This window comes from Bidens hawaiensis, unplaced genomic scaffold, assembly GCF_021521415.1.
Source record: "Bidens hawaiensis isolate Kalapana, Puna unplaced genomic scaffold, B.hawaiensis_p1.1 tig00001412_1, whole genome shotgun sequence".
In the NCBI taxonomy this organism is placed as follows: domain Eukaryota; kingdom Viridiplantae; phylum Streptophyta; class Magnoliopsida; order Asterales; family Asteraceae; genus Bidens; species Bidens hawaiensis.
The window spans coordinates 2,684,766-2,707,163 of NW_027491079.1; the positions used below are offsets into that span (position 1 = coordinate 2,684,766).

General features: G+C 35.2%; 2 protein-coding genes and 1 pseudogene across 3 annotated transcripts in view; 1 reads left to right on the forward strand and 2 right to left on the reverse strand.

Moving 5' to 3' along the window:
• Nucleotides 1–1,974: 1,974 nt before the first annotated feature.
• Nucleotides 1,975–10,794, reverse strand: LOC143575175 (tRNA ligase 1-like; annotated as a pseudogene). Its single transcript, XR_013142722.1, has 26 exons — nucleotides 10,666–10,794; nucleotides 8,868–9,352; nucleotides 8,672–8,754; nucleotides 7,914–8,013; nucleotides 7,735–7,813; nucleotides 7,524–7,647; nucleotides 7,293–7,399; nucleotides 6,916–7,041; nucleotides 6,753–6,862; nucleotides 6,504–6,668; nucleotides 6,245–6,405; nucleotides 6,082–6,113; nucleotides 5,742–5,917; nucleotides 5,567–5,646; nucleotides 5,387–5,452; nucleotides 5,023–5,303; nucleotides 4,835–4,942; nucleotides 4,642–4,739; nucleotides 4,505–4,565; nucleotides 3,796–3,872; nucleotides 3,619–3,690; nucleotides 3,455–3,531; nucleotides 3,152–3,232; nucleotides 2,971–3,073; nucleotides 2,575–2,733; nucleotides 1,975–2,501 (listed from the first exon to the last, which is right to left on the reverse strand). The product of XR_013142722.1 is annotated as a tRNA ligase 1-like (transcript).
• A 1,692-nt stretch (nucleotides 10,795–12,486) lies between these two features.
• On the forward strand, nucleotides 12,487–18,592 carry LOC143574453 (uncharacterized). The gene is made up of 13 exons (XM_077059068.1): nucleotides 12,487–12,618; nucleotides 12,720–12,817; nucleotides 13,669–13,751; nucleotides 16,051–16,177; nucleotides 16,260–16,323; nucleotides 16,429–16,526; nucleotides 16,614–16,698; nucleotides 16,770–16,893; nucleotides 16,983–17,084; nucleotides 17,191–17,255; nucleotides 17,660–17,741; nucleotides 17,999–18,078; nucleotides 18,382–18,592. The coding sequence occupies exons 1-13, from the start codon at nucleotides 12,488–12,490 to the stop codon at nucleotides 18,437–18,439; spliced, it is 1,197 nt and encodes a 398-aa protein (XP_076915183.1). The 5' UTR covers nucleotide 12,487; the 3' UTR covers nucleotides 18,440–18,592.
• A 349-nt stretch (nucleotides 18,593–18,941) lies between these two features.
• LOC143575185 (uncharacterized) overlaps nucleotides 18,942–22,398 on the reverse strand; it is a 39,215-nt gene continuing 35,758 nt past the window's right edge. The window contains exons 7-16 of the mRNA XM_077059623.1: nucleotides 21,355–22,391; nucleotides 21,029–21,268; nucleotides 20,793–20,922; nucleotides 20,563–20,715; nucleotides 20,260–20,475; nucleotides 19,890–20,091; nucleotides 19,594–19,807; nucleotides 19,442–19,520; nucleotides 19,239–19,376; nucleotides 18,942–19,136 (exon numbers count right to left, since the gene is read on the reverse strand). Of these exons, the coding sequence (XP_076915738.1) occupies nucleotides 18,942–19,136; nucleotides 19,239–19,376; nucleotides 19,442–19,520; nucleotides 19,594–19,807; nucleotides 19,890–20,091; nucleotides 20,260–20,475; nucleotides 20,563–20,715; nucleotides 20,793–20,922; nucleotides 21,029–21,268; nucleotides 21,355–22,391 (2,604 nt within the window). The remainder of the gene's footprint in view (nucleotides 19,137–19,238; nucleotides 19,377–19,441; nucleotides 19,521–19,593; nucleotides 19,808–19,889; nucleotides 20,092–20,259; nucleotides 20,476–20,562; nucleotides 20,716–20,792; nucleotides 20,923–21,028; nucleotides 21,269–21,354; nucleotides 22,392–22,398) is intronic.

Consider the following 22,398-nt stretch of genomic DNA (forward strand, 5'->3'; position numbering starts at 1 on the left):
TTTGTTTTTTCTCTCTCCTCCACTTACGACCACTTTCAAATATATTAAAAAAATAAATAGAGACTGAATAATGTTCCTCTAAATTTACTAATCTCTTAAAAATTTTCGCTCTCATCCACTCATAGCCACTTACAACTCTATAATTATAAATGAGATGTTGTGAATGCTCTTATTTTGTAGTGGTTAATAACTATTTTGCAAACCGTTTAATTTACTGTTTGTAAGTTTTCATATGCATCTTCAGTCATGAAAATATGGCTTATCTGAATAATCATTACAAAAATGAATAAACGTGTAAAAAATCCTTAACATTAAATTATGTATTACTTAAAAAGTGAATCTTTGTATTTGTTGTTCAACTAGTTGCTTGAAACCTGTGCGTTGCGGTGGGAAATCAGTCGATATCAGTCAAACCCGTGTTGCAGCGGGGACGTGGCATGAACCCGGTTAATATAGGTTCGATTTGTTACGGTATCGGTTCGTAGAATTTTAAAAAATTTGCAGGCGTAAAAAATCAACATCCATGCATCTATGTACAAATGCGCATCAAACCCATAAAAACCAACTACATAAAACATAGTGAATGGAGATGTCCAAAATGTTATGCACAATATACAACTACCAAAGCAACAACTTAGAAGAAAATTTTATATTTATAAATTGGAATCTCACTAAACTTTTGAAGTTACATATTAAACTTCAAAATCATATGACTATTGTTGATGTTTTTTTTAAACCTTAGAAGCTCCAAATTTAAATACTACAAAGAATGCAATCACACATATGTTGCTAGAATAAGGTAAGAAAACATTTAAGATCTAATACTCTCATAATCATCAAGAGGTATTCATTGACAACAACTATAATACATCAATCACTTGAGATCTAATACTTTCTCTCTAGAACGGTTACTGATTCTCACGTTGGAAGGTACTTACGAGAAAACCTCCTATTTTGTCATTCTCGTAACGAGCTCACGATGGTTTGTTTTACAGGATCTAAATCTGTTCAGAACTCATTTGACCTAACCACATGCTAAAGCAATCACCCGGTTGGAGCGTAGATCAAACCATACTTACTGTATTGATCCGTGCTTCTTCACTTACAAAATCGGTTTTTGATGCTATGTCGTACCCTGCCCGACCTAGTTACACATGATATGTTTTGTTTTCTTCCATAACCGGTTATAAACCTAAACCAGTTATTACCCATTTCACCATACGCCGGTTTTGTACACCTCTACATAGTCCCACAGGGCCATGCTAAATTCGATGCGAGGAACTTTGCTTATAAATTGGGCACCATACGTTACAACTGATTTAAGCCATTGCCATAGTCGCAGTTTCACTACTGCCATTCTTTGCCTTTTGACTGAAGATCATATGCAGTAAACTAACTAATACATTATTAGTAAGGTTAAAATTTCTAAGTTTTTTTTGGTTCTTCATATAACTTGTTTTTCAGGTTTTGAGCCACTTCAAAGCAATTTTCATCACCAAAGTGGCCAGACCAGTTGGTCCGGCTTGTCGAGTTTTGAGCTGGCTGCTCAGTTATATGATTTTAACTTGAAACCAAGCTGCTCAACTCTAAACCAATCCAAGTTCGCGCTTTAACCTTTCGTTTGCTCAAATATGGCAACTAAAAACAAGAGGTGGTTCGCCCAGGCTCGTGAAAAGCCTTACCACCACCTCTAGTCACCGCTACCGAAATACCTCCATCACCACCCCCATCTCCACATGTACAACCCGAAACCCTAACAATTTCAAACATGCAACCCAACAATATCATGTACACAAGATGACATTTTGTCACATCATTGCCAACCATTAAGATGCACTCACAAAAGCAACAGATGTGTTTTCTGGTGGCCTCTTGTATAGAACTAACATGCTAACACAACATTAATCCTACAAAATTACAGTTTTTCCCTTCAACGGCACAAGCTATCTGGTGAAAGACAAGCATCCTCATCAGCAGCACGTAAGAGCGTCCAAACCTCGAAAATAAACCGTATATTTAGCATTTCTCTTTTACTTTAGCTAATGATGTTTGGTCCCAAACTGATACTAAACAGTTTGACCTGGTTTTGGAATGTTGCAGAGCCCTACTCAATGGAACTGCAGAACCCCGGTAATACAGAAAGGCGGGCTAATATCAATTCGGGTAGCCTTTCCCTGCAAAACCAACTCGGGTAATGTATTGGCTTCTTTAGGGGGTATGCCTTGAGCGGTCCATAATGTGAGATGGGGCCACTCGTTTTTAGACAATATCCTTTCACCATCAATGGACCCGGGGTGCACTTCTAATGCAGCTAGTTTATCCGACAATAACAGCGCGGTTACATCAACCGGAACCTTCTGGTTCACGAACCGTCCATAGTTGGCCACAGCGGTTACACCATGGCTTCTCTTGTGAGCAAGAGTAATGTGGGCCCTTCCAAGATTGTTGTTTTCCATGTTTGTTTTTACAAATATTTTCACCTTTGGGTCGCTCTCAGATATCTGAAATCATCGAACTTAGATTCAGTTATTAGGTATAACAGAATATCATGAGAAAAGTAGATACTTTACTCACGTGTGAAAGGAGATTATGAACGTCGGTAACAGGGACATCAATGGCAGCAAAAACTATAGTTCCAAATTTCCTTTTTTCAGATACGGGTGTAACGTATTCTCCTTTCATTATTCTTTTTAGCTGTTCCATCACTTGATTAACAGCAAATTCAAAAGGAACCTACAAAACAAAGTATTCACAACCTCAATCTCTATATCAATCAATAGCGGAAGTAGCGGAAGTAGCGGAAGGTAAAAATACATGACAGCATTCACAAACACACATAAGCTAAAAACTAAAGAATTTTCAGGCCCCAAACCCCCACCTAGGACTACACACTCCCCTACGCCTATAGGCACAACCTCAATTATCTAAAAATATTTAATTTAGTACTTGGTTTAACATAAAAAATGTTACCTGAATAGATGTCAAGTAATCAGCATTTCTAGATAAAACCTCGCGCAGTTGCTTCTCCCATAAAGCCCATTCGTTTTTGTATGTTCCTTTACTGGGTTCTGATCTGAACAATAAAAAAACATGATGATAGAAAGACAAAAGAATAATATAATAAAAGTATTTGATAAGTGAAAATACCAACCTTCCGTGCCTATTAGTATGAAGCCTGTATAGATTTATTCCCTCTTCCAACACGGTCTTCACTGAGTCAGGTAACTGACTCCTGCATAGATTTGTCCCAAAATTTTAACATTATTTAAAACAATTTCACTGTGTCCATACTAATCATTCAAAAATATATAATTCATGTCTTCTTGACTCGTTTGAATTGTTTTGTTTCAAGCTTACTTATTTTTTCTTGTTTGACCCGAATTGACTGATTCATAAGTACATTAGTCAAATTGCCAAAATTGGCACCTCCAAACATCAACTTTTATGTCTTTACCTTTCAGATTTCAGGAGAGGCATCTTCACAAGTGAGCCAAAACGTTCAATCAGTTCACTTTCAAACTCTGAACGATTCTGAATGTGAAATAAACAAAAAATAAAATAAATATTAAGCAATGGTTTTGTAAGAAAAATAAAGCATAACGCTCACAATTGTCATACCTTTCCTTCATACAGGTGATAGAACATTAGCAACACATATCCAACATTTGGTGATGACTTATCAAGATTTCCCTTCAGATACAACATTTAATAGTGAGACATGTACTTATATAAGCATAAGTGGGAAGAAAACTAAAATCGCATACAAAATTACAAACCAAGTAATAACAAACTTACAGGATGATTAACTCGATTAAGTACACGGTACATGAAAACTGCAAATGCATCAAGAGAGAACGGATTTGATTCGGTTCCTGCATGTTATCCACAACAAAAATATGTTAAAAGTAAACAAATATCGGCTGGCATACCCAAAATTGTGTATAACATATACTGCACCATCACTAAAAACTGCGAATCTTTTCACTTAGGATTTTCCAAAGAAACTGCAGCATGTTCTTTCTCGGTAAAGATATAAATCCAAATTTACCTATTTATCCCTTCACAACACGTACAAGGAATTTCTGTTATTAACTTTGGACTACAAGCTTTCTCAATCTAGTCTAAGTAAAGGGTAGTTTAGGTATTTGATCATTAGCCAAATAGGTAAAGTACAAGGAATATAATGATAAGAAGCAAATTCATTCTTGAAAACAGCTGACAATAAATTCAACCTATCCATCTAGCAAGTTATATATTTACCTTAGAACCTATGATGTTGAGGCTTGACTGTACACAAATATGTAGAATATAGCGTAGGCCAATTAGTGAAAACAAGACAATTTACTGTTTCTAGATAATACGATGTGTGTATAGCCTATACTGACCAATAGTACTAAGGTTGCTCCAAAAGATATATAAATTACTACTTCAAGTAACTAAACAAACCAAATTACATTTCAGGAGAAAACAAAATTTAATAAATGTGCAAAGGATTTACATAAACCTTCAGAGTCAGGCACAATTGGCACTGCAGATGCTTTAGTGCTACGAGACATATCCTCAATCTGCAAAAGTGGATAAAGAAAATCACCATAAAGTCATGCTGTCCTCGTATATATATAATATAAAATACTACGTTACCTGCCTCCAGACTTCTTCATTGGGTGCATTCTTGTCAGCAAGCACAATAGAATAAGGTTTCTTCCGCCTCTCATCAGCAACCTTTTGCCAGTATCTTCCTGTTCAAATTTTAATGAACCAAAAGCATATATCATTATAATACTATTAGATGGAAGAAGAAAATAACTTTAATAAATTTTCTAAAATCAAACACCTTTTATAAGATCACCCATCAGACTATGAATCGGACGATCATCCTCAAGACCTTCCGAAGCACTTAATATTTCCTTACAGAGAGCAGATTTAGCACAACCAGGTATTCCTAAAAATAATATGTACATCTTAAATTAGAGAAGATACATGCATATACACATAACAAATTTATAATCATACACAATATACCTGGAAAGAATACTATGAGACCTTCCTTTTTATGAATGGAAACGGGACTTGGGCTAGAAGGTTCTAGAACCTTGTCGGTCTCAAGGTCACCTTCCTCATCTCCACCTCCCTCAACAATGGCCAAGAAATCTTCGGTTCTCACCAGGTCACCAGCACATCCTATCAAAGCTTGATTCTCGGGACTGCGTTTCGCGTATTGTTCGAGAAAAGGCTCGGCTTCACTTAAGTACACAGATGATGACAGCTGTCGGTTTCCACATTTTCTTCTTATGTACACTGCCCTGAAAATATATATTTTTCTATCATGTACTTGGTGAAAGATAAAATGGTAAGCATATGCAACATATACTAATTCATCCGTTACCACTCGTCCAACATCTTGCTGAGCTGTCTCTGCTTTCCTGGAGATGTATTCCATATTTTCATTTGCCTATAACATGTAACATTTCCGTATTCAGGACAGTAAATCTTTTATCAAATAATAAGAATGACATAAATGCATATGTGTGTTGAGTTAATTTATATGCAAAGTCATATAACTTACCTGAGGTAGTAGGTTTTGTAGGCAGCTGGACCATCTTTAAAAAGAACTGACAAGCCATTGCGAATCAAAAATGTCCTCAACTGCACCAAAAGAATATAACGTCAGACAAAGTAATTTACACTGAAGAATAATAAACGGAATATACACTGTAATACTTTGTTTAAAACGAGCATACCTTGTATGTAAGAAATTTTAACTTGATCATAAGATTTGCATCTTCATCAGCTAAACCCTTTTTTCCAGATATATCATCATTGTTTTTGTCAATTTTTCCAACATCTATGCTAGTTTTGGCCATCTCTACAGCTTTCTCTTTACTTGCCTTGAACAAGTTGATTTCAACAAAAAAACCTAAAAAAACAGATGGGTCATGTGCATAAGTTGTTTATTTCATAGATTTGGATCCTTTGTTTGAATGTAAAATATATATGAAATTATTATGATAATCACTAAAACAATATACATGCAATAAAGTTACATTTCAGTTGTATTAATTTAGTAGTATGACCGCATACCTCGATATAACGGCCACAGATCTGGTTTGTACCTGAACACACCAAGTGCAAATCAATAATGCATAAAAAACGCACGATTTGTGAGTTGTTTGCGTAACAAGACACAAAGTATATAAATGTGAAACAACTCCAAAACGAATCAAGAGTAGAGAACACGTAAGACCTCATCTCTTTCTGGTACCGCCTGAAGGTTGAATCACTATGCACATGTATCACCATCTTATAATGAAGATTATCATTAGATATTGAATTAATTTCGCGGAAGTTATGATAGCACTTAAAAGCAGCCGGAAAACGCTTTTCTTTCATCAAACGAACGATTTCCTGAGTGAAACATTAGAATGCCAAATAACCATATTAAATACTGTTCCGGGTGCTATTTTGTGCTCTAAAGTTATATAAGAGAGGTGTATTACTATTACCTTTAACTTAGTGGTAGAATAATCAGAAGGATTTGCTTGTAAAAACTTGGAAACAACTGATCGATCAGCATTTCTTGGAAGGTCATCAGCAGCTTCAATTCCAAACCAGTCCACATAATCAGGACAAAAGGAAGTGCCAGTGTTCTCCAGAAGTGCCTTTATTTGCTGCATTGACAATATCAAGATTTATTACGAGTCTCCAGAAATCGTATGGTTTAATCAAGTATTAAAAAGGAGACTAAGCATTACATGTTTTTCATCAGATCTATTTGCAGCACATATTTTGCGCAGACCTGGTCCCAAATCGTGATGGGCTGCCACATCATCAAAGAAGGGTTTATCACAAGATTGTTGTATCACTTATTACTTAAATGATGGTCATATTTTAGATAAAGGTAAAAGGCTAGCAAACCTTCATATACTGGTAAAGGATAATCTTTTAAAACGAGTTCCATCTCTTTTGTGCTCTCATGGCTTACAATACGTGCAACAAGGCCTTCCAAAATCTCCCCCTGCATCTTTATGTGGTCTATTGATCCTGTAATAGTTCAAATTTGTTTTAGATAATAGATGTTATATGTTTTAGTACTTCACATTGTATCTAGTCATTCACTCATTATTTAGATAATAGATGTTATATGTTTTAGTACTTCACATTGTATCTAGTCATTCACTCATTCATACTGTCTATATACACTAGTTTTCTAATATCTTATTGCAATATCAACCCAGTTTTCAACAGCTAAATTCCAACATAGATAAGTGTTTGATGGAAATATTTATCTTTACCTGGTACAGAGATATCTGCCACCTCATCAAGAGCTTTACATACAGATGTTGCTGTCCCTTCCTCACATAGTGCGTCATAAGCAGCAAAAAATGATGTCACTGAATTCCTTGAAAAAACCAAACACTCGTTTGATTAGCTAGAGGTGGTAAAAGACAAAATATTGCATTTGATTAGGAATTGAGTGAGATTAAATGTTAGATTTTCATGTATGTAATATTTTAGATAATTACCTTGTTGAGAACAACCAAACATGATTTGTAGGTAACCGCCATTTTCTGCAAAATGCAATAATTTCTGGAGTTGAGTAGAACTTAGGCTTCCCATTGCCCAATTCAGTGACAGCAGTCACAACAACTGCTCAAGGTAAGTCAAATAAGTGTCAAAAAAAAAAAGATTTTAACCATAATTGTTCAAAACATAAAAAGCAAGTGAAAATGGTACCGTAATCTTCACGAGGTCGTTGTCCATGATCACCTAAAACAGCAGTCACCAATTCCATCGATATGCTCATGTGTTCACGCTAAATGATGGTCAATCAAATCCATACAGAGATTAAACTAAAAGAAAAACAGTATAACTTAAATTATGATACATCAAACTATATCATAACAAACAATTACCTCAAGGAATTGATTGAACTCTACTTGTTTTTTACTAGCTTCAGTGCCCCATGCCTCGCGAAAAATCCTTCCAAGAACAAAAACCCCAACCGCTGTATAACTGTAGAACAAAACAAAGTTCAACAATAGAAAAAAAAAAAGCTAGTCTGACTAGAAGATAACTGCAACATATCTAGAATTTTGTTTTCCATACGCATTTGACGGAAAACCAAGTTCTGTATTTGTAAATATATAACTTTCAAATTTGTTTATTTCATCCACTAAGAGCTAATATTGATTCAGCCTACGCTAGTTATCACTGTAGAAATTGCTAAAGATAAAAAAAGATACTCCAAATTGTTTTCAATGTCAAATTAGTGTTAGTACTTATTACCTGCAGTAGTATAGTGAAACCATTCTAAATGGTTGTATAACGAAAATTCAAGCCAGCAATAGTTCTATTAAAATGGCAGAGACATTTGAAACCACCACTTGACTTGTGAATCAGCAATTCAAATAGTCAATTACAATCCAGCTATAATAAGTTCTCACGTTTAAATATACACAAGCCAAAAAAAAACTGACACGAGCATCTTCTTACCATCTAATTTAAAAGCATACTTATAGCTTAAATGCATTTATCACGTATAATTATTCAAGGCGGTGAACCAACAATGTTTGATATATACAACTTTTGCTTCTAAGAAAATATATACATATGTCAAAACAAAGATGCAGATAGCATAAAGCTAAAAGAAAAGAAAGGGATGCCAACATACACATTCCCAAAACTGTTCTTTGCATATGCTCCACCCTCATGACCAGCATACATGAAAAGCGATCCAGAGTGTTTGAGTGAGACCTAATAATATCATAAAGAGGAGGTCAAGCTAGTCACACAATATCAATAAACATTATTAACTATAAACCAATGCCCAACAAACATCATTAGAAAATATTACATGTCCATCGTACCTCCAATGTGGCAAGACCTTTTGCTATCATTTCAATCATCCTTATCCTAACCTCTTGATCAGACTTCTCATTTTCAAATTTGGGATAGAACGTCGCTCTTATTTTGGCAGTGGAGTAAGTAGAGTTATCAACAGTAAAATTCTCCAACAAATTGTTTTTGAACAAATTACTCAAAGCAACAGTTTGAGCTGCAGTAGTAACCATTTCTTTGGAAGCATCAACCGTTGCAGCAGAAGCTGTCGCGTAAGCCTTCGGTTGGAAAGCCGACGTTTGACCATGTAAAGAGTTAGCATTTACTACTGAAGACTGTCCACGAGGTGATATCTCATCCATTCTAATACCCCCAAATTGTGGGACTGTGCATTGTTTTCCACAATTGCGAGCCTACCAATTCCATTGGTGATACCTTCTGGAGAAGAAACACTAGATGTCCCATCGCTGCTCAGCTTCTGAATCCACTTTTGTTCTTTTCGTCCACCTCTTTTCTGATCATTATCAAATTAAGGCAGTTTCCAGCAATTACATCTCAATCACAAACATTAGGGCTGTAAACGAAACGTCTATGTCTGTTCGTTTAATAAATGAACAAACATGACCAAGGAACCATTAGCCAACACTCATTTATGTTTGTTAATGTTTGTTTGCTTATGTTTGTTCATTGAAGGCTTTTAATATTTTTAATGACTTTTCTTATCTTATCATATAGATTTAAGCAAAATTATTAACTATAAAAACAAAAATATATACTATTACTATGTGATTAATCCATATGTAAATTAACAAATGAATACAAATGTTAAAACAAACACTAACACTAACTTGATAGCCGGACCAAACCATTGACACTAACCAATTCTCGGTTAGCCAAATCAAATAAAACATTGTTAGCGCTAATTTCCGTTCGTTTGTTTTGTGTTTGTGAACTGTTCACGAACAAGTTCATTTCCTTAATGAACGAGCACGAACAAGAAATTTCGTTCGGTTCTAAGCAGTCAATCTCGGTGGTATCTCGGTTATCGGTTCTCATGTGAAATATCGGCCAGAATATCAGTACCGATAATATCGGCGATATTGACTGATATTTCACCGATATTCCCGATATCAGTGTTTTAAGTCTTAATTTTTAACTTTTAGTGTTTAATGTTGGTGTTTCGAGTCTTAATCAGTTCCTACTTTCTACAATTGTAAGTGTTGCAAAAGGTTAATTTGTTAATAGTAAAAGTGTATAGTTAATTGTTAGTGTTAAAGTGCTATATATATAAATTCTACATGATATTAAAATAACCGATATCCCACCGATATCTCACTGCGACAACCGATATCTCCAATATTGGTCCTCGACCGATATCCAATATATAAATGCATTAACTGCTTAGGTTTGGTAGGTGTTGGTGAACAAATTAAACAATCTTCTTCTCCTAAAACACAGTACTGATTGTTTCATCAGTTAATCAATATGATTAGCTCACCTAATTTAATAAGTAACGAGTCAAATTATACGGATAATTGCAGCATATGATTAACGAATATCGTCAAGCACAGTACAGTTAAATTAGGTCTTAACTAAAAGCTAAACGAACGAACACGAAGAAGTAATATGACGAGCTCATCTGGTAAATGATAAATGATTGAAATGAAACGGAGCACGGATTAGTGACAGTAGACTTACTAAACTAGGTATTAACTGAAGCGCTATAAACACTTAAACTAGCTAATAATACGTTCAATAACAAACAGATACTAATGATAATAATAAACTAATATTACAGACTACGAGTGTTGATGGATGAACTAATACCTTGTGATGCGGCATGGTTGAGTTGAAATCGGAGATGAAGCGGTGGCGGTGGATGAATCCGAAGCTTCTAGAAGAAGAAGATGAGTAGAGCGTTCTAGTGGAAATGAAAGAGCAGTTGTATACCGACATTCATGTACAAGTTTTATCGGAGGAGTAAAGATGTTAAACCGATGCACAGAAAAACTAACAGGAGATGATGATGATGGTATTGAGGCAAATGGGCTACATTTTAAGTAGATTATTATTGTATGACTTGTATCTTGTGCTTAATTCCGATCCGACCGGTGGACCGGTAAGTTGTAACTTAATGGCTTGTTGTTGGTTAGGTTATGAAAACATTGATTAAAGCAATAAGAGAAGAGGTCATTTTCTAAAGGAAAATTTTGATTTTAATAATATCATTTTATGGTTGTCTGTAATGATCCTGTGAGAGTATTTTGTCACCATTCCCACCTTTTATGCTAGTTTTTTTAATTATTAGGCATATGTTAAAAAAAACTGATGTTTTAGGACTTTATCTTAGAAGAAGAATACGATTCGATTGATATAAAATTTCCAAACAACTTTATTTTTAGAAGTTTAAACATACTAATTGAAGCACCGTTTCGAGGAAAGTTTACATCAATCGGTATTTATCCTCACGTCGAGCAAATGCCCTAAAACATCATCTGAAATTCAGATAAAAAGCTTAATAGAGTTTAAGTGTTATTTAACGGATGCACAATGAAAATAATAGTGTAAAAGATGAAACTGTTTCAGATGAATTGTTAACTAAAAAGTAGTTGAATTATTACAATTAAGTTTTTCCAAGAACAATCTTAGTTAAAATTAAGTAACTTTAACAACTACTCAACAACTTGCTACGATAAATTTTATAAAAATTCCCAAAATGATTCAATTGTAGAGAGAATCCTAAAATAATCCAAAGTTTAAAATCATTCCATTAAAATTCTAGTGAAAATAATCAGAGGAGACATGTGGAATCGTGCCGATGGGTTTCAAGATCCAATAACATTATGTCACATGTCTGAGTCAGACAAAGTTCACACGAAAACCGTCGGACCCGTTAACGTTAAAGTTGCTACGAAAACCGCCTGGATCAAAATAGTACAGGGAGATGGGTTTTAATATAATATTATTATATTTAATTTTGCTCATATTTGGTTTTTCTTTTATAATTTTTAAAATATAAAGTTTTGTAAAATTTCGAATATTCAGTTGAGACGAGCTTATTTTTATCTACGTCCCGATATAAATTTTACTCAAAACCGACTCTGATCAAATTTATGTCGAAACGTTCAATATAATTTGACGGACTTTGTTTTAAATAAAATTTATACCGGTATGCAGATAAAAGTAAGCTCGTCTCAACGGTATATTCTAAATTTTGTAAAACCTTTTATTTTAAAAGTTATAAAAGAAAAACTAAACAAGAGTAAAATTAATTATAATTATAATAATTAAATACTAAGAAAAAAACAAAATTTCAAAGTTTTCATATTCCAGAAAAAAAAGATAGATTCAAAAAGAAAGATTTTTCACAAGTCGTCGGATCCGATAGTTTTGTTCTGAAAGTTGTCCGGTCCGACATATTTGGTTCAAAATTTAGCTGAGAAGATGGATTTTGTTGAAAATTGTCGGTCAAAAACAGATTTGATTCAAAAGTTATCTCCAAGCAATTCTCAAAAAGAAAAAAAGAAAAACTATTTTAAAAATCTTTTTTTAAAATCAATTTAAATTTATCATTAAAATCAAAAGGATTACTTTTTAAATTGAATTATTTGACAGAGACATCATAACTAACTCTGGATAGGACTGTATGATGACGACTCAAACCCTAACTTCTTCACGGGTTCTGGTGCTCGGAGGCACCGGCCGAATCGGTGGCTCAACCGCCATTGCTCTCTCTAACCTTTCCCCTGACCTCCGCATCGTCATTGCTGGTCGCAACCGGTTCGATTCCATTTCGAAACCATAACGCCTCATAATGTTACTAATATTATTGCTAAAATGAGCCATAGATAATGTTGAACATCAGAATGTGTTTGTTTTAGGGAAAAAGGTGCTAGTACGATAGCTACACTGGGGAAGAATGCTGAGTTTGCTGAATTTGATATTAATGATGGCAACTCACTTGAATCTACTTTGACTGGTGTGTTTGTTTATGACAGCTCTAGTTTTATCCATTTTTAATTAGCACTTGAATTTAGGGGTGTGCAAATGTCGGTTCAGCTATGGAAGATTTCTTAAGACTGTGTAGTGGTTTTAACTTAAAGAGCATGTTAAGGCGTCACTTCATTGCCACATAGGCGATGAGACTTTAACCAAATCACCCTTTCACAAGAGTGTAGTGGTTTTGACTAAAATAAAGCTTTGGCCCCACTCCTTCTCCTCTCACACCTGTTAAAACTTTGGCGAATGGTGGTTTGGCGCCCATTGGTGTTGATGTGGCTAGAGGTTGGCGCCCCCTTTAGTATCCACTACACTCAGCCTTAACGATAACCATAACTGAATGGTCTCGGTTATCGGTCGTTTCGGCTAATTTCCGTTAATTGTCGCAATGTATGTTTTTATTATTGGTTTTCATTGTTCCGGTTGAAAATGATTTGGTTATGGTCTTCCAAGCTCAATTATAAAGTTTCGAAGCTGAAATATGCTCGTTCCAAGCTTGGTTATAGAATATACACAGTTGCAGCATGATTTAAATTTTCGAATCTAGATTGGAGGTATAAAAGATGGAAAATGATGTATACATTTTAGAAAAACATAAACCTACTAAATTTGGTTCGTTTTGGTTAAAGTCGGTTAACGAAGACACATTAACTGCAGCCATAACTGAATGGTCGGTTAACTAGATTCAGTTAACCAACCGATCGGTTTTGTTAGTTATGGTTGATTTCAGGTACAATTCGGTTTTCGGTTTGGATTTTGCTCACCCCTACAAATAGGTAAGTCTAGTATCTTCTATCTTGCTTAATAATATGCATATTCTACTTTCTGCAGATGTAGATCTTGTGGTACATGCTGCAGGGCCATTCCAACAAACAGAAAACTGTAAAGTTCGGGAAGCTGCTATACGGGCCAAGGTGAGAACAAGGTAAACCTAATTCCAACATTTATTGATCTTATATATTAACTAGTATTCGTACCCGCGCGTTGCGGCGGGGCACGTTAAATGCATTACATGTATTACCAACGAAAAGTAAGTCGTAATCCGACCGTTACCAATAGAATATTAGTTGCAAGTTGGAATCCGAGCTGCTAGCAATAGAATACAATACAAAATCGAGATTCTTTACACCGAACGAAATGGGGAAAAAAAAACTAACGTCCAAAACATTTGAAACTTTATATATGTAACGAAACCGTATCAAAAACACCTTCCTAATGCAAATTTACCTAAGATAAAGTTTTGACACAACCGAATGAAATTTTCTACGTGCTTGCAACTTGCAGTCCTTTCAACCCGTATGCTCGTTGTTCTCATAAAAATAATTGAACCCAAAATCAAATCTGATCCCTTCTAAATCACCAAACCTACAACCAAGTGTTTGCTACATCCATATCAGCAAATCAAACTTAAACTGCAGGCTTTGACTAACTGTAAGTCAAATTGTGAATATGCACTTTTAAATCAGACCAAGCATTTCGATCACCATAACTACATCAAATTTTGCTTGCACAGATAGTGTTGTATCAACTTTATTCAAAAAGGCTATTTCTTTGATCAAGTTGAACTGCAAAATTGTCTCTTTTGTTGATAAATCAAAAACTTTTAGAAAAACATTTCTAGAATTAAAAAAGTTTGAAAAATCCTTCAAAACTGTAATGTTATATCAATATTAATTTAATTATCATCTATTGCTCTTGCCACAATGCTAGCTCTAAGACTTTTCAAAACATATGCCTACCTAAAAATATACACGGGTAATTAAACATTTGTTTTTTTTATATCAATACAACCAAACAACAACGCAAAGCCGGTAAATGATCATTGCAACCCAAGGGCTAAAGTACCCAATATGAGAAAAAGAAGAATTAACGTACTCAACGATGTAAATCCTCAAAAAATAGCAAAACCAAGTACAACGTGTTCAAGAATCCCAGGTTCCCTTAATTTTTATAGCTTACGACATCCAAATAACACCTGACGTGGAGCTGTTGTTTTGACTAATGTAAGAATATGCTTTATTCACTTACTCGTATCCAAAATAACATTTGTTTTAAAAAATGAAATGGCTAAATTCATTGAAACATTTTAGCAAACACCTAGGTTGCATTCCAGAACGGGTCAATTTACTCACCTGACAGCGGCGTCTTCTTAAGATTGGAGTGAATTGATCAACAAAGGAATTTAAGATTAATGATGTTAATACGTTCTGTTGAAATTGGGGTGATTAGTTCAGAAACAACTCCAAAACCCTGAATTGAAAAGCAAGTCGATTTTATGACTGATTCAATATTTCAGTTCTACGCACGCAAACAAATTGAAAACATGCCATAATATCAGAAAAGTTAAACCTAAGTAACTTGCATTTAAGTTTGAAGTGTCAAATAAAAAAAAGTTAAGATTCAAATTTGATAGGCAATGACTTGATTATGGAGAAATTTCAGTGAACTGTTATAACTTACAACTAAAAGTATCCATATGGACTCAATAACAACATGATTTTGCTTAAACTGCAGGAAGGTATAAAATCATAGCAATAGTCTTACTGTTATATCAATTTTTCATACAAATATGCACACCCAGAAACCTCATGGACACTGCAATCAAAGAAATTCACCAACTAAATAGGGTAAAATTAGGTGTTAATTTCTATCTGTTTACAGATGGAGATAACTGAATAGCTAAACTATTAGCTTAGGCAGTAGTTTCATTTGTTAGTGGATTTGAAATTCAAAGACAAAGGATGTGATACCTGCTTTAACTCCGTCGTTTCACACAACCACAGCCACTAAACGTATCACGGCGGTGGCAGTAAAAGAATCAGATCTAGGGTTTCGTTTGTTTAGCGACCGTGATAATCGTGGGGTGGGGGTGATGGTGGTGGCGGGGTGGAGCGAGAGGGAGGTGGTGACGGGCTCGTACCGAAGTAGAGAGGAGTCGTGGTTGTTCACAGGAACTCCAAAATGATGGCACGTACTGTAAATTTTGGTCAAATTGAATCGTGAATTACTGAAATGCCCTTCAACTGTCACGTTGAAATTAGTAGGAGTTGCCACACCTTGTAAGCTGATTGGATTTTCTGATGAATAGTTGTTTGTTGTGAGTAAACTACCATCTACAAATTAATATATATATAATATATGGATTTCCAAGACCCAATTGGTGCATATTATTTTCTTAAAATGTAATTTAACTTTATTAATCTTCATTGTCAGGCAGCATATCTAGACGTGTGTGACGATACAAGTTACGCGTTGCGTACAAAATCATTTATGAATGAAGCATTGGCTGCAAAAGTTCCAGCAATAACTACTGGTGGAATCTATCCAGGAGTGAGCAATGGTACAAACTTATTTCTAGATGCATAAATGTTTGCATGTTCTTACCGTTGATTGAATTTGTATCTATCTACTTAATGTGACAGTAATGGCAGCCGAGCTAGTTCGTGTTGCAAAAATTGAAAATAAAGGTGAACCTGAACGGCTGAGGTATTATTAATCTATATTATATATAGTTATTAATATTGTATTTCTAAGGTTTCTTTGTATTTAACCTGCTGTACATTTCATGCCATTTCATAATACCTGTTTCAGATTCTACTACCACACAGCCGGAACGGGTGGTGCGGGACCTACAATATTAGCTACTAGTTTTTTACTTCTTGGAGAGGAGGTTATTGCATGTAATAAAGGTATGTAGTTATGTACTGTTGTTTATGCTTCTCTTCTATTATTATGTATTTTTTATGATACTAACAAGCTAACCAACTATTTAATAGGAGAGAAACTCAAACTAAGGCCATATAGTGGAATGGCCAACATTGACTTTGGAAAAGGAATTGGGAAAAAAGATGTGTATCTGTTGTAAGTTCAGGAGATGCATTAATCATGTGGAATTTAAAATATTTTACTCATTAAGCATTTTTTGTTTCCAGGAATTTGCCAGAAGTGACGAGTACACATGACATTCTTGGAGTTCCAACTGTCAGTGCTCGATTCGGTACCGCTCCGTTTTTCTGGAATTGGGCAATGGATGCAATGACACGTTTCCTTCCGTCTGTAAGACGACCATGCAAAAATCATATCTTTTTTTCTACGTGAGTAAAGGCCAAATATTCATCTTACATGTTTTCTTTTAATGCTTTTAGGAAATCCTAAGAGACAGAAGCAAAGTACAAAACATGGTTCGGTTATTTGATCCAGTAGTTCGTGCCATAGATGGCTATGCTGGAGAGCGTGTCTCAATGAGAGTAATATTTTCAAAAATATATATTCTTTATTCAAAATAATAATCTTGGCAAGACTTTCATAGCCTCAGTTATATGGTAACTTTAGATATTTTCTTCTTCTGAGCAGGTTGATTTGGAGTGTTCAGGAGGACAACAAACAATTGGCATTTTCAGTCATAAAAGACTCTCTGTGTAAGTCATATTTTTCCCAGACTTAACCATTGGCAAAATTTTGACCCATTGGTGAGTCAATTGTCGATTTGGTTTATATTTTATCTCTAGTGCTCCAAATGGGTTGTAATTAAAAAAATAGCTAAATGGAAATGGGACAAACGGGTTGAGTGGATCGAAAGTTGAATTAATCATTTTATTTAATAACTTACATTAATTTTTTCTAATACCACAGTTTTAGTAATCAGATTCAACAAAATAATAATTATTTATTAAAATTAAATACATAAGTTTTGCGGGTTAGCCCAACCGAACTCAGTACCCGACCCTGCCCGTTTTGTCATCTCCAATTCTGATTGATATAGTGTACCAAAAGAATCAAGTGTTCTTGAATTTATTAAAATGGCTGCATGAGTGTTTTTCAGATCAGTTGGTTATTCAACAGCTGCATTTGCTCTAGCTGTTCTAGAAGGAAATACACAACCAGGCGTATGGTTTCCAGAAGAGGTACACACAGCAGGCACATAAAAATATAAATAGTGATTTTTAAACGTTAAAAATATTAAAGATAATGCATACACCATAAAAATCTTAAACTTACCAGTATACCCTCCAATTATCAGTATACATAAAATGGTAAACCTTGTAACTTTAATGGTTTTAGACTTTTTGTGGTGCATGGATAATGCGTGGTGGTGCACAAATCATATCTCATGTATGTTAATGCCATTCTTTTCATATATGTCTTCCACTTGCTTTAACAGCCTGAAGGGATCGCCATTGAAGCTCGAGAACTTCTCCTTAAACGTGCTGCACAAGGAGTAATTAATTTTGTAATGCACAAGTATGATTCTTTCCTTCTTGTTTAGATTTTTATTTTAGAATATAATATTTTAAGATAACTTTGTTTTAGTCAGTTAAAAAAAAGCTTTAATTTAGCAATTAACTTTTTCAAAGATGATACAAACAAATTTTAATTTTTAAGTTTGTGAATTTGTTTATATTAATTATAGACCACTGACCAAATTGGGGCCAATGTTCAGTGATCATCTAAACAATTAAATCTTGATAAAAGAAAAACATAAAATATAAAGAGAAAGGAAAATTACAATCCAGAAAATTAGTATTTTGTTCTTTATACCCGCAGGACTCCGTTGATGGTGGAAACAAATTCTAAGGAGGTTGGACTCGGAATATATGTGTAATATGGCAACAGACCACACTTGTAGTCTCAGTTACATAGACAGCAAGACAGTTGAGATTAGATTGTAAAAACTAACAGTATGATACTGTGCTATTTCTTCATTACCACAATAGAATTATTCAATACAAAATCATTGAACACATGCCAATGAAAAAAAAAACTTTTGTTCTTTTGTTGGGATTCTGTAGAAACTCACAATACAATGTGTGTGTACATCACACAGCATCATCAAACGAAAGCTCAAGGTACGCCCGGGCTCACCTTGGTGAAAGTTACAAATCGGTCAACCGTCCTTTTGTTGACCATATACACACAGCTTGTCAGCTTGTTCACGCCACATCAGAAAATTTCAAACTTAAATACAGGTAAGAGTTTGGAAGTTTTCATAACTTCCTTCATATATCTCCAAAGCCAACTATAATTGCTATGCATGCTTGACTTGTATTCTTTGTCCTGTTTTGACTTTAGAAACTGTTGACTGAAAACTTCTTCAGTGAAACCCGTTAATAGTACTTGGAATACCTATATGATGAACCGGTGCTTTCGGAGCCTGTAGAGTGGGTTCTAACATAGGCTCTCCTAGAATCCTGCCTTGGGTTCCGGGTCCCACTTTGGTCAAATACCGAGTTTTGGAAATCCGAAGCCATTCTTGATGAGTTGCTTCTAGTAAATCTCTTCGCTTCATTTCTCCTCTTCACCTTGATCATATTTTAACCTCTAGAAAAAAAAATAACAACGCTCGAATCAGTTGATATTAACATCAAAAGTACTACGGGTGTGTGTATAGATAGATTGAGAACCTTGGAAGGGTCGGAAAGTACAGCGTATGCTTCTCCAATCATTTTGAAAAGCCTATCAGCATCTTTGTGGACATTTTTAGCTATTTCCTTCCATAATCCATCATCTCCATCGTCACTTCTACTGAGTGACTGGGCTGCCTACATAACCAAAACATGATTATTAGAAAAGGTGAACCGACATTTTCATTGTATTCTGCTACAACCTTATCAGGATGATGTTTGAGTGCAGCTTTCCTATATGCCTTCTTTATATCTGCTGCAGAAGCAGTTGACTCAACTCCCCTGTAAAGTTCAAAAATCAAAACTTCATTATTTATTAAAGTACTTTTGAACTTGTAAACTTGATTTAACATACAATATGAGGTACGCGCTTAATGGGATTCCTTTTCTTGATTCCGCTTCAACATTAGAAAGTTGTATCTGAGTTTGCTTTAGTTCATTTAAATCTTGTGTTTTTAGAATAGATACGAGTCTCTGTAGATCTTTAGCTACCTGCCCATAATCTCTAATCATCTCATACAAGCTGGCACGTTTAGATATTGCCTGCATTAATATCATTACAATTTTGACTCGTTTCCTTTTTAACTAAATGTTTTGATTTGACTTGCTGGATACACTTAAGTGAACCTTGAGATAGTGTGGATCAAGGGCTATAGTGTGGATCAAGGGCTATAGCTAGGCTGCAATCAGCAATGCCATCTGTGATTTGACCCAAAGCTTTGTAGGCTGCAGCTCGGTTGCAAAAGCATACGGATGCAAATATACGAGATTCAACGCTGCATGATAAAGCAGTAGTGTAATGTTCTACTGCTTCTGAAAACTTTCCTGATTTAAAAGCTTCATTTCCTGCTGTCTGCATACAGATATAGATAATTCAAATTGTGACATACACAACTTATGCTACATCTGTTCTATGAGTCATAAGTAAATATTGTCACTTTGACATTGGTGGTCAAAGTGTCAAATGGGCCATTTTTGCAGTTAAGGCAAAATAAAGAAAACTGGTTGCACACTTACGTACCTTGTGAGATAAAAGCTCACTTATCGTGTCAGCTAAAGGTATTGTAACATGGTCCGAATTCTCTTGTTTTTTAATAAATTCAAGAGCTTCATCTAGCCTTCCTAAATAAAAGTAGGATTTGATGATAAGATGTGACCTCCATAGACTAGAAGAGCTTGTGGGTGTGTCTGCTTCATTAGAAGTAAGAGTCTGAATCACCTCTTCATACCTCCTCAACTGCAAAATCAGATAAAACTCAAACAACTGTTTGAAACGGGTTGGGTTGATCCACAAACACTTTTTGTGTTTAATAACATCACTAACCATGAAAAGAGAGTCTGCTTTTATCTGAAGTAATTTATCTGAGCAAGCGCTTATCTGCAACGCGCCATTGACAAGTCTCAAAGCATGTTCCAAGTCTTCAGAAGCCCGTCTTCGTAAAAGATCAGTACATTGCTCAATACAATCCAACACTTTCTGGCAAGTAAAAAAAAAACAAAAAGGTTAAAAATCAAGATCAGTACATTGAAACATCGGTCAAGAAAATATATTACCTGGATCTTTTCTAGGCCTTCAGAGGCCTCTGCAATCACTTTCCCGTCCACACTGTTATCATTTCCAAATTGCAAGCATTTCATATACTGCTGTTTTGCATTTTCAATTTCTCCGATAGCAAGGTAACAACTGCATATATACAAATAGCATCAGTATAAAACATAAATGGAAAGCAGTGCGTGTGTGTGTGTGTGCGTGTGCTTAATTTTAATCATCTATAAAAAGTTAGACTTACTGTGCAGCCCGGACTTGAACCTTAAGAAAGTTGGGATCTATGTTAACAGCCATGCGACAATCTTCTAATGCTTCTTTCATCCTTCCAAGAGAAATCCTAGCTGCTGCACGGTTACTATAGCACAACATCAAAGCCTTAAGACAACTTGTAGATTTCTCATTTTCGGAAACAGAGTTTAACCCTTGTGTGTAATAATCCTCCGCTTTTGCCAGGTCACCATTACTATAAGCTTGGTTTCCCCTAATACATGAAAAAGAAAACCTTTATTAACTGATATATATTAAACAAATACAACCGTTTAACACAATATAAGATAGATTTCACACCTCAATCGCCATTTCTCACACGCTTCTGCTGCGTTGCTGGAAGACAAACTAGTACTAGTGACAATTTCATGTCTCAAATCCTGTTCATTTACTAATTTCAAGCTATCCTTTTTTATGCCTGATGATGCAGATAAATCAATTGGGAAAAACTCTGATTTCGTGGAAACGTAAGGATCATGGGTAACTTTTAGTGGAGGTTTCTTTTTATGCAGACGGGTGTCTGATGGAAGTTGGCTTTGACCCGATGAAGATGCAGCAAACGTAAAGTCGCCATTGCTAAAATCTTCTGATCTTGAACCAAAACTAAACACGCGAGTGACACCACTTTCTTGCCTCCGAGAACTTGCAGTTGAACTCACATCAGTATCAAAACCGGACTCCAAATTTTCAGTTGCAGTCATGAAGCTTTCCGTCTCGGAAACTTCATTCATCGGAGGCTCAAACGATTCATCATCGGTCGTGAAATTTGATGTAAGTGCACGCGAGTCATTTGACATGTTATCTTGTTCATCAATCTGTGAAGTATCCGATGTCACAGAAGTTTCTCTAGAATAACTACCAGCTAATCTTTCATCATATAGCGGAAGATCAAAACCGTCTGAACTTCCAAACGAATCTCTTCTACCAAACACAAAATCTTCTATAATCCTAGATTGACTAACGACAGGTTTCTTCAACTTCCCTTTCTTCTTCCTTGACCTAGTTTCTCTAACATGTTCCTTTCTCGGTTCGAATCTATTCCACCCCGAAAACATGTTACCTCTCATGTCCGGTGCCTTGAATTCCACATTCGTCACACGTACATCATTCAACTTGCTCGTAAAAGCAAACTCAACCATCTTTTCATGTCCATGATCATTAACATTCATCTTCTTCATCTCATTTTCAAGATCTAATCCCACATCACCATCAATTATATCATTCACACCTTCAGTCTGCAGGCTGCTAGTTTCATTCAACTCTCCATTATCTCCATTATCACTATTAATATCCGGTTTTGACGTATCATCAAGAACAACATTATTATCTGCTTTATCCTCATTT

Coding starts and splice junctions, on each gene's coding strand:
- LOC143574453 (XM_077059068.1), top strand. CDS start 12,488: ATGACGACTCAAACCCTAACTTCTTCACGGGTTCTGGTGCTCGGAGGC. Junction 16,894..16,982: donor TGACACGTTTCCTTCCGTCT/GTAAGACGACCA, acceptor TAATGCTTTTAG/GAAATCCTAAGAGACAGAAG. Junction 17,085..17,190: donor GAGAGCGTGTCTCAATGAGA/GTAATATTTTCA, acceptor TCTTCTGAGCAG/GTTGATTTGGAGTGTTCAGG.